Below are 12,309 nucleotides of genomic sequence, written 5' to 3'. Positions count from 1 at the left end.
GAAGGGCCCATTGCTGCGTCAATGTGTTATGGAACACTCCAACCATGCTACTAAAAGCATTTTAATTACACTTCCCCTAGACGCAGGCATTGAGATGATGCTTGAGCGCATGAGTCGGGTACCTCCCGGCCCCCAAGCTATGTTAGTTGAAGCATTGAGGGAAGTTGGGCAGGGAATGGTACAGGTTCAGCAACAAGTTTGTGCCGCTCTCGCCCCATTGGGTCCAGCCAAAAACTCTTAACAGTAACCAAAGAGGGTCACTGCCACATGGACTTTCCCAATCCCACTGACATGGCTCACAGAAGAGCCAGTATGGGTTGGGCAGTGGCCGCTCAAACGGGAAAGTCTACAACAAGCCCACATATTAATAAAAGAACAATTAGATCAAGGACATCTCCGACCATCGACAAGCCCCTGGAACACCCCTATTTTTGTTATCAAGAAAAAGTCAGGGAAATACAGGCTGTTACATGATCTACGGGCAGTAAATCAGCAAATGCAAGCGATGGGGGCTTTACAGCCTGGCCTTCCAAATCCAGCCATGCTACCAACTGGCTGGCATTTACTAATTATTGACTTAAAGGACTGCTTTTTTTACTATCAAGCTGCATCCTCAGGATACCCAGCGATTTGCATTTACGTTACCAGCAATCAACAGAGAGGGTCCTGACTTACGCTTCGAATGGACAGTATTGCCACAAGGCATGAAGAATAGCCCTACTCTGTGTCAACTCTTTGTAGATGCTGCATTAAAAGACGTGAGGCAGCAATGGCCGGACACTATAATTTACCATTACATGGATGACATCTTGCTTGCGCAAGAACAACCTTTCTCAGCACAGCAAGAATTATATTTACAGCAACAACTCCAGCTACACGACCTAGTAATAGCAGCAGAGAAGGTTCAACGTTCACCAGTATGGAAATACCTCGGGTGGCACATCAGTGACTCTCAAGTAAGTCCACAGAAACTTACATTACACACAGCAATCAAAACCCTTAATGATGCTCAACAGCTGTTAGGAGACCTGCAATGGCTACGGCCAGTAGCCGGAATCACTAATGATGACTTGGAAGTTCTTCACCCAATGTTAAAGGGCACTGACCCTGCCGCGCCCGTCCAACCGACTGCTGAACAACACACTATGATACAACGTCTTAGCTCCGAGATCGTCCAGAGAGCAGTAGACCGCCTGGACCCCGATCTCCCCATCGTTCTCACCATACTCCATGATTCTACTCACATTTTGGGTGCACTTACTCAGTGCAAAAAGAAAAAGGGGGAGAAGATAAGGGTGTTGGAATGGCAAAAGTTTTGTTTGTGCAAAAGTTTTGTTTGTATTAAATCACTTATGCATATTTGCAGAACACGATAACCCTCCTGCGTGGGTGCATGGAAATGACGATAGGAAAGAGTCAAGACAGGCAGTAATGGTCCGAGGTGGATACCCAGTAGGTGGGTAAAGGCTATGCCTAGTGAACAGAAGAATGAAATCTGCGAAGTAGACGGTGAAGACGTATGACTATACCGGTAGAGGTAGACAGGATACGGATAGTGTCCCCGATGCGATAAGTGCCGACTCTGGGCACTAAGAGAGTGTCATAACTGTTAATAGCGCAGGTGGGTAAAAACCCATCGAGCTAGGAGGTGGTGTGGCAGTTGCTACTATCACCACTTACAGACACATAAGGTTTTAATCATCACAGGCCACGAGGTAGAGGGTTCTAGACGATATACCTGAAATATGGGAAGTAACACCAAAGTACTGGGAAAAGACAAAGAAAAAATGTACACGAGAGTACTCCCATTAGTCATCGTAAGTATCGTGATAAGAATCACCGAGGGCATATACATACCGCCCCAGCCCAAACAGAATGTATGGGTTACCCTGGCAAATCTAATAGGCCAAGATTCCATCTGCCTATCATTGTCATCACCAGGAAATCCCTTCTCCACCTGTTTGGTTGGAGTGCCAGTTGATAATTGGACGCTAGTGATACCACAAAATACACCACACTTAGGAAGCCTTTGTGATACTCCCCAGAATTGTGTGAATAATTGGGACAGTTGGGCAGTCCATCGCCCTCAAACTAATCTTGAGCCACAAGAGCTTGAGCTATTGGGTTCTTTGTCAATGGATGCTTGTTTATATTTTAATTACACGGGAAAGAACCAGTTTCTTTCTTGGTCTGTGAATGCTACCCTAAGTATATATAAAAATGCTACTGCTTGGTGTAACTATACCTCTGTAAATATATCACGCTCTAACAATATGCCTATTGCGCTACCTGCAGGTTTGTTTTTAATTTGTGGAGATCGGGCTTGGCCTGGCATCCCGTCACATATAAAGGGAGGGCCTTGCTCTATAGGTCGCCTAACGTTTCTTACTTCAATGATTTATCAACATTATAGAAAGATGAGAAGCAAAAGGAGCACTCATAAGTTTGAAGATAACTGTGACTCTACAGCTGAATTTTGGAATCCTACAAAGATCATAGCTGTTTCCTTCTTGGCTCCTGGAGTTGGTGTTGCTCAAAGCCTCACGACATTAAACAAGCTAGGATGTTGGCTAGCTAAGCAAACAAATGCCACATCAAAGGCATTATCTGACTTATTACTAGATGTAGGCTCTGTAAGACACGCTACGCTGCAAAACCGCGCAGCCATAGATTTTTTGCTTTTAGCCCAAGGACATGGGTGTGCTGAATTTGAAGGGATGTGTTGCATGAATCTATCAGATCACTCGGAATCAATACATGCAAGTATTGAGAGCTTAAAAAGGAGGGTCTCAGAACTTAGGGAGGATGATCCATGGCATTGGTTTAACAGCTTGTTTAATGGATGGGGCATTGGCAATTGGATCAAGAGTATTTTGCAGATGGGATTAATAATATTTGTACTGTTTATCATTATATTAATGTGTGTTCCTTGTATATCGCAATGTATGCAACGAATGATGGAAAGAAGTATGAGTGCCGTGTTCCTTTCTCAAGGAACAAAAGAAAAAGGGGGAAATGTGGGAAACTATAGGTTTGAATCAACATGTGAGTCTCATGATAAGTTGTTTGAGATAGAAAGCGGGCTGGAGAGTTATGGGTATGCGATGGAATTAGCTTGACTACAGACCCGGCGTCAGACCCGCTGATGGAAAATTACAGAGATCAGACCCACTGATGGGAAATTACAGAGAATCTGCAAGTCACCAGGAGGAGGGAGAAAGGCGAGAGATATCTCGGCCTTGAGAGTAAAGAAGAAAGGCAGGGATATCTCTCGGCCTTGAGAGCAAACGATAAACAAGAACAAGGAATTAGGCACGAAGTACAGAAATAGACTGTTAAGAAGGTATCGCAACCTGTATTAAGTAATTGTTGAAGCTTGTTTACAAGAGCATATAAAAGCGCTGTGACTTAAAAATAAAGCTGAAGCTTGCTCTATCACTCACATTGAGTTGGCCGCTTGCTTTCCTCGCTCGCCGCAATCTGCAAATATCTATTATATTATATTTTGATGTGCTGAGTAAGCAGAAACAGTTGCTGGGCCTGATTCTATCCTTTCCTTACATATGTCTATTTTCTTTTTTGTTGTTGTTGTTGTTGATCTCTTGGTAGTTCATCAGGTGCATGTTTGCTTTCAATTCTAATTTCATCTGGTATTAAGTGCTCTATTTTTTTATCTACTTTTTCTACTATTTATCTAGAATGGCAGAGCTTTCAGAGAAGAGGTCATAAAGTTAGATTCCTACTTTCCATTTCAGAAATTAAAATAGGTGGTTGTATTCTCAAAGTTGTCAGTGTATGGTGCCTTATTTAAAAAAAAAAAAGTCCAAGTGTTTCAGTATTGATATAGAATATCAGGTTTAATCAAAGCTTGAATTTTTTCCTGAGTTTTTTTTTCTCTACATACCTAATTTAGAAAAAATGTTTAATTGGTATGGCCTCAGATCCTTTCCAAGTTAAGCTTGTTTAAATATGTAAAGGGAAGTAACTTCTGTCAGTCTGTGCACACATAAAATTAAGTGCTTAAATGTTTATAAGATGAAGAATATTTTGACACTGATAAATTACAGGAATGCTATCCATTCAGTAGCTGTCAGTTTTAAATTTTTATTTCAGTTTTATTTTGTTTCTCCATTTTTAATGGACTACTGAATCATCAATGTGTTATATTTTGTAGAGTTCAGAAATCAATACATCACACATCAAAAGGAATAAAATTCTTGTGCATTTTGAATGTAAACAAGAAAAGTTCTGACCCTGCAAACATTTGACAGTAGAATTTAAATTATATGTATTTCTCCATATGTAACTCTTCAATAGGAATGCTGTCACTTATTGAAGATATTGAATATAATTTTTTTTTTAATTCAGGTTCAGAAACCTAATAATCCCCCCCAGTGACTGAAGGAGAATAGTTTCATAATGTTCAAGTTCCTCTTGTTTGGGATAAACTACTGTCTTACTAGAATTCTATAAGATTTCAAACAAAGCTTTCTTTTAGCTTTTTTTAGCTTTTTTAAAAGGCTAATACTTACGTTTAGAAGTTAAGTTACCAGTTAAGTCTATTCTAAGATAAGTAGAATACAGAGTCTTGTTCCCTGCAAATGTTTTAATTTTATTAGTTCCTTTCTATACCAAAATTTAATGGATTGCCAAGAGAGACTCCAGCCAGTCTTAAAATTATGACAGTATTATCCAATATAAGTTCATCTAAGTAAATTCCACTGTTGTCTTGCACCTGAGTAAATGCATTAAGGTACTTCAGTTCCCAAAAGACACCCTTTCGAAATCTGAAATTGTTAATTCTCTTTTAAGGTGCAAAATAGAGAACATGTTCTGACTTTTAGCATTCAAAAAGAATGTAAATAAACCCTAGAACTATGCTACTAGCTGTCTGCATCTAAACTGATTCCTTTAGAGACTAATTTTGACTACAAATCCTGATTTATATGCTGAATACTTTTTACTTTATACATAGCCATTTTTTCTTGATATGTTGTAGCTTTTAATATGTGTTCTTCACATTTGAATAACTGATTTCTAGTAAACAGCTTTCACAAAAATATAATGGAACATGGCATGTATATTGGTTAGTGTATATTAGTTTAGGGTAGCTGAAATGAGATTTCTCAAGCCTCAAATATTTGAATTATTATTTTGCAGGCCATTATGCCCTAAGACACTGTAGCAAGTCAGGTAGAGAATGCAGTTGGTACTTGGAATTAACATTCATATTTAATCTGAAGTTTAAACCATGCATTTATTCCATATTTAATTTATTTTTAATAAATTGGAATTAAAATGGGGGGTGGCATCTGCATATCCATATCTCTGGAAGTCTTCTCTGGTGCAGCAATCTTCAGAAATCTTCCTAGGAAATGCACAACCTTCGTTGTGCTTGTGTTGAGAAGCAAAATTAAGAGGGATACCATTCACTCTCCAAATGCCTCCGTTTCTCTCTTCCCAATTACGACTCCATGTAACTTAAAATAGTATTTGTTATGTACAGTTTGTACTTGTGAATTCCTTCTAACTTAGTGTTGAGACACTATGCCCAATGTAGAGAAGGAGAAAAATGGTGTTTGCAGTACTTCTTGTATCTTCTCTACATCAATTGCACAGTTTTTGTACTTTGGAAAAAGTCTCTACCAAGGAAGGAGATTTTATAAACCCTTGAATAAAACATTTCTCAAGCTATGTAATCACCTTGAAGCCCACTAAACTGAGTTAACTGAAATCTTAATTCCTGATGGACAAGTTTGTGCCTCTACAAATTATAGGAAAGTTCTACCTCCTATTGAAGATCTACCTTAGATTGTCACTATTTATTGACCATCTCTTTGGGTCCTTCTCAGAGAAGAGTGAATCTAATGGATCTAGGGCTCTTTATAGTAAGATGGTCTGCTAGAGACACTTTCAGAAGTGTGCTGGTTTTGGCTGAGAAAGGGTTAATTCTCTTCACTGTAGCACCTGTAGTAGTCAGGGTCCTTTCCAGCTTCCCATGCTCTGCCATGTGGGCAAGAGGCCGGGAGGGGTGGGGCCACAGCCAAGACAGCTGACCCCGACTGGCCAATGGGATGTTCATTCCATACCACATGACACCATGACCAGTACATTAACAGGGCAGTTGGCGCATAGGGGTTGTTGTGGCTTGGGGACTGGCAGTGTTGGGTCAGTGGGTGGTGAGCAGCTGCATCATGTGCGGTTTATTTTGGTGGTTCTTCCCCACCCTGGGTTTCACCTCTTTCTCTTGTTATTTTCCTTTTTATTACATTATTATTGTTGTTATTGTTTTATTTTAATTATTAAACTGTTCTTATCTCAACCCACAAGCGTTACCCTTCTGATTCTCTCCCCCGTCCTGCTGGTGGGGGAGTGAGCGAGTGGCTGTGTGGGACTGAGTTGCCAGCTAAACCACAACAAGATAACTTTCTAGTCTCACTATGCATTCCCTCTATTTTAGTCTTTTTGCCATTTACAGAAGATGTAGAGATATAGGAGCCTTTGAGAGGAGCTTCCTGTAGGGAGACTTTGGGGAGTTGCCTGTACTAGTGGGGAAAAGGCCATCTGGCTAATTACATAGAATATTTTTAGAAGAGTTGTAGGAAGATGCTTTGAGACACTAAGGAGCTAAGGAAAACTGGCTTTATTGGTTTCATCTGGGTGTTAGGACTGAAACTTAGAGGAGCAGTAAGCTCAGCTAGAATGTTTAGTAAAGAGAGACTTGAATACTGAGTACAATTTTCCCCTCCCAAGAGGGGAATAGCTTCTGGAGACTTGTCTGGAAGCTTGTAAAAAATACATTGACTAGAGAACAAGATAGGTGTAGAAGAAGAGCATGAAGAAAGCTCACTGTGCCATTGAGTGGGAGGTTATCCAAGAGCATTGGCCAAGGAAAGCCAAGTATTGTCAGTAAATACTATTTTCAAAGAGGGTTTCAAATGATTGTGCTACCAGAGCATCTGGGGAGTATGAATACGCAGAGATGTATGACTTTGATTATCTTGTGAAACTAAAACTAGTTTAATAAAGTTAGTATGAAAGAGCAAATATCTGCCTGAGAACTAGTGACTATTTTCAAAATCAGATTAGTATGTGTAGGCAACAGACAAACACCAAAATATATGTATGAGTTGTTGCAGTATCTTAGTCAAATTATATATATTTTGAACTTTTTTACTTGGAAAACTTTGAAAAAGGTTTTGATGCTTTGTGGTATATCTTTTACTATTATCATGTTTTTTCCATGGGTCTCTGTCAATGTTTTAAGATAGGTTTGTTTCATTTCTCAGGTGGCACATGGGGGATTTCACTTTTCTTTTGTGTGCAGTCTCTTTATTTTTTTTTGTTCTTATAAATGTCCTTGGTGGCAAGATGGTAATGTCTACTACTTTCTTTTTATTACCCTTGCCAGTATTGCAGAGGTCAGGTTTGCAAGGTAATGAAGCTCAAAACCAAACTGCTATTGCTTCTGTCCTTGAGCTCACGTTACCTGTTTGATTGCCTGCAGTGGCACAGGGATGGACTCCAAGGTTTCTTACAGCCTCTCTTTACATGAAGCTTGTTAACATTCTTGAATGAAGTGTTATTAGAATGCATTGTGGATGTTGACAGCATTGCAATAACAAGAAAACCCAGTCAGTCAAATTTCTGTCTCTGTAAATTTTTTTTGTACTGTACCAGTAAGGGGGGGGGGGGAATGAGACAAAATAATAACTGGTAATTAGATGGGTTTCTAAAGATGTGTATCTTGACTGCCAGCTCCTCTTCCTACAACATATTTTATATATTCCAAATTTAATGAAAACTTAGAAACTTTGATAAGCTGTGCACCTTTGTTTTTCCAGATACATGAACATTTGAATTACTCTATTTACATGTAATTCTGCATGTAAACTGCTAATTACATGCTGATTTACAGTAAATAAAGGTAAATAGGGGTCACTAAGTTTTTTTACTTATAACAAGTGGTATTGTTCTTGCATGTTTTTTATCTTGCATGACAATGGAATATGCTTCTATTAGTCCATGTATAACATGTCTTGTGGTTTATGCATGCTGCACTAATCTGTGTTAAATCTGTCCCCTCTTTATTCAGAGCATGCTGTCTAGGTCCTTTAATTCCAATTATGCTGCAGTTAGCAACTTTCACTATGGCAGCTCTAGGGATCTGCATGGCAGCCAGGGTAGTGTTGCCTTGAGTGTTGCAGACAGAAGAGGTTCTGGTGTGCATATTGTTCAAGTGAGTACCTACAGGAGGCTATTGCAATATATAGAAGGGGAAAGAATAAACTGAGAGGTGTCATTAAATTGATAGTTGTCCTTTTATATATGGACAATGCTTTCAATAAAAAAAAATCAGCGCATAATTTATATTATTATAGGCATTAAATCAAAGACTGCCTTCACTTCATACACTTTAACCTTATTGCAAGACTTGTCAATTTAATGTCATTGAGTTTTCTAATTGGCTTTTATAGATGGTTGAACATATGTAAAACTGTCTGGTTTCGTTGTACATATATGAGCAAGAGATTACCATTCTGAATTTAACTTAAATTGATAAAGGTTTGAACAAAATTTTATTATGCTTCTCCTCCTACAAACAAATTCTGATGTAAACTGTGTAAAGATACACTAGGCATTCAAGAAAATTATTTTGTTTGTAAGAAAATGTGAGGAATCAACTCCTTAACTCTGAGGTTATGATATCCATAGTGAGCAGGATAAAGTCAACAGAAGACTTCTAACCATGTGAATCCTTCAATAAGCAGTCTTTAGCATTTGTTGACTTTTCTTATCAATGTATTGGTGATCAAAGACACCTCTGCAGTTGATAGTTTTTGTAAATATCCAGTAGTATTTTATCGGTGTGATGTCTTGGCTAGTAATATTTTTCTATGTAAACAATGTACTAGTTAAAGAAGATAAAGAATGACAAAACCCTTAAAATATTTTATTCTGGGCTTCTTATGAGAATATTATAATTTGAATAATATGAAGACATTCTTCCTTACTGCTCCATTCTGTTTAAAGCATCCCCAGGCTTCTACTCCAGGAGACCAATGCCAGGATGAGGTATTAATTACAGGACAGCAGAATTACTCATCTGCCATGCTTAGTCTCAAAGATATTTCTCCAGACGGCATGAAGAAAATAGCTGTCCAGGTAATTAACTACATGATACCATGGATAGGTTATATTTATTATTGGTAGAAACATATACTGGGATAGTAGTTGGAACTGGGACTTCTTTAAAATGTAAAACAGGATTTCACTTTCACCTAGGTATTGAAGGTGGCATAACTGAATGTGCTGGTTTTGGCTGAGAAGGGGTTAATTCTCCTCACTGTGGGGGTCGGCTACCTTTCCAGCTTCCCGCGCTCTGCCGCGTGGCGGGTGGGGGGGCTGGGAGGGGTAGGGCCGTGGTGGGGGCGGCTGACCCCGACTGGCCAATGGCATGTTCATTTCATACCATGTGACACCATGACCAGTATATAAAGGGGGGGCAGGTTGCAGCTCGGGAGTGGCGTGGTGCTGCGCCGCGCGCGGTTTGTTTCGGCGGTTCTTTCCCCCTCTCCCCTCCCTTCCCCCTCCCCCGGGGCTTTGCGCCTCTCGTTGTTCTCCTTTACATTGCATTTCTACTGTTGTTTCTTTTCATTTTCATTATTAAACTGTTCTTATCCCAACCCACGAGCGTTACCCTTCTGATTCTCTCCCCCATCTACCGGTGGGGGAGCGAGTGAGCGACTGTGTGGGGCTGAGCTGCCGGCTAAACCACGACACTGAAATAGCATCCTCTTTTTGGAAGACAAAATAGTTAACTATATGAAGGGGGATAGCTTTCATTTACTTTAGTAGGGACTTTGAAAGAAGGAATTTGCAGCAAAAGACATAATTCAAGTGGAAATTGGAATATGACAGATGACTTCAGGAAAGCAAATTGAAGCTGGTTAAAACTTTTAAAGAACAAACTTGAAATCTTTTGTGATGATATTCTGATAAACTAGAATTTGTAGGAGATATTGCTTTCATCTCTAAGGACCATCTATACAGACAGGACTTATTACAGTGAAACCAAATGGATGCTCGTAAGTTATTACGATGCAGCAATCTATTTTATTTTTATAACTTCAGTAATTTCAGTTGCATTTTTACAGACATTGGATATTGGGAATTTGCATAGTTGTTGATACATGTTGCCTATTGTCATGGTTTCAGCTGGGATAGAGTTCATTTTCTTCACTGTAGCTGGTATAGTGCTGTGCTTTGGATTTGGTATGAGAATAATATTGATAACTGATATTTTTAGTTGTTGCTAGGTAGTGCTTTTACTAGTCAAGGACTTTTCCAGCCTCCCATGCTCTTCCAGGGGCACAAGAAGCTGGGAGGGGAGGGTGCACAGCTAAGAGTGGATTCAAACTGGCCAAAGGGAGATTCCATATCATATGATGTCATGCCCAGTATGTTAACTGGGAGAGGAGCTGGCTGGGGAAAGCAATGATTGCAGCTCAGGGACTGGCAGCATTGGTCAGCCAGTGGTGAGCGGTTGCATCAATTGTTGTTTGGGTTTTTTCCCTCCCCCCAAGGTTTCACATCTCTCTCTTGTTGTTTTCCTTTTCGTTATATTATTGTTGTTTTATTTTAATTATTAAACTTATCTCAATCCACAAGTTTTCTTAATTTTGCCCTTCCTAGTCTCTCCCCCATCCTACAGGGGTGGGGGGAGTGAGCGAGTGGCTGTGTGGTATTTAGTTGCTGACTGGGGCTAAACCATGACACCTATATAAACTCTACCTCTGGCAATACAACAAATAGTTTTCTTGTAATGCTTTAGATTTTTCAGAAAAGGCAGTAGAAAATTGTGTAAATATAATACATCTGATCTGTAAATAAGCTAAAAAACTACATGTACACATTGCCATTTCTCAGAATCATTTTTGCATAGAAAACTCATACTAACAGAATAGGTTCTGATATGCGTCCATTCACATAGCATGATTAAATGTTGAAATTTGCACACTTAAGTTATTTATGATATTGAGAAATAATTTTAATAGCCTTGTATGCTATAACTAGTGGAATAATGGTGGTAGGTAGAAAAATCTGTAACTCATGACTGCAGCTTTTTTTGAATGTGGGAATCATACAGATGGATGAGTGACTACTTAGGCTGGGTAAGAGTGTGAGCCATATGGGTGAGGAGGGAAAAGGCTGTCCGTCTCAATGCAGAGCTGAACAGTAACTCTGAGGTTTCAGTAAGAAATGTTGTCATCTCAGCATTGTTTTTAGTGAAATGGTTTGAATGCACTGTATGTCTTCAGTTGTGTACCTTACTGCTGTTTGTCATCATTATACCTATCAAATCAGTGACAGTTTAAAAAAAAATTTATTGGAAATATCATTAGTTTTCATATTAAAATCTTGAACTTGTATGTGAATTTGCCCAGGTTTTCTTGTGAAGTAGTCACCAAAAGATGCTCAGAGCATATAATTTCTGTCTGCTAGCTATGTGGGATTCTTATTTTTTTGTATGATCTACTGGGAATTCTTACAAAAACCTCTGAATTTTATGCAATAAAAGTGCAAACTATAATGATATCAACCAAGTGTCAATGCTGTCAGTTGCACTGCCAGAAAATGATGATTGTGATAACTCAATGAAGCAAGTGCTAAAAGGAAAGACCTTGTCTAGTCTGTTCTAGATGATTTGCACTCAAAGTAAGTTTTTGGTTTCTAGATTTTTTTCTCAGGAGGTCAGAGCTGATGAACATAATGAAAATTGAGTACAATTGTACATGATCCAAAAGACTAGTTTTAGTAATGTTCCTAGAATTAAAAGCAGTCTAGCATGAGAAATATTGAAATAATAAAGGAGGAATTGAGGATTGATGCTTATAAAATGTGTGACATTGAGTATTCATGTCTTATTCAGATACCTTTGGCAAATGGGCAAACGTGTCAGCCTCAGAGACCTCAGGCAAACTATAGCCAAGTCCATCATCTCCCTCCTCAATTGTCAGTAGCAAGACACCCATCTAGAGAACACTTAATTGATTATCTGATGTTGAAAGTTGCCCACCAACCTCCCTGTACCCAGTCTCAGTGTTCCCCCAGACAAAGCCACAAATTGGCAAAGCAAGAGGTAAGGATAAAATCTGTCAGTGACAGTGGATTGTTATATTTTTGTTTTATTACTGTTTCTCTGTAGATGGTGACAGAAATCATATAGGAATTTACCTCCAGCAGAAGACAATGTTATCTCAATGCGGTTCTACTACTGAAATCACACATTCCTTCTAGTTTTGAGCT

General features: G+C 39.1%; 1 protein-coding gene across 11 annotated transcripts in view; it reads left to right on the top strand.

Annotated features, from left to right (window-relative positions):
- LOC135310821 (erbin-like) overlaps positions 1 to 12,309 on the top strand; it is a 173,340-nt gene that overhangs the window by 147,615 nt on the left and 13,416 nt on the right. For 7 of the 11 annotated variants that reach the window (XM_064439840.1, XM_064439842.1, XM_064439836.1 and 4 more), the window contains 3 exons: positions 8,096 to 8,239; positions 9,034 to 9,165; positions 11,933 to 12,142. In XM_064439840.1, coding sequence (XP_064295910.1) covers positions 8,096 to 8,239; positions 9,034 to 9,165; positions 11,933 to 12,142 — 486 coding nt within the window. The remainder of the gene's footprint in view (positions 1 to 8,095; positions 8,240 to 9,033; positions 9,166 to 11,932; positions 12,143 to 12,309) is intronic. The other 4 variants (XM_064439845.1, XM_064439843.1, XM_064439847.1 and 1 more) reach the window with 2 other exon arrangements.

The sequence above is a fragment of the Phalacrocorax carbo genome (assembly GCF_963921805.1).
Source record: "Phalacrocorax carbo chromosome W unlocalized genomic scaffold, bPhaCar2.1 SUPER_W_unloc_10, whole genome shotgun sequence".
Lineage (NCBI taxonomy): Eukaryota > Metazoa > Chordata > Aves > Suliformes > Phalacrocoracidae > Phalacrocorax > Phalacrocorax carbo.
This window is presented reverse-complemented; position numbering and strand designations above follow the sequence as displayed.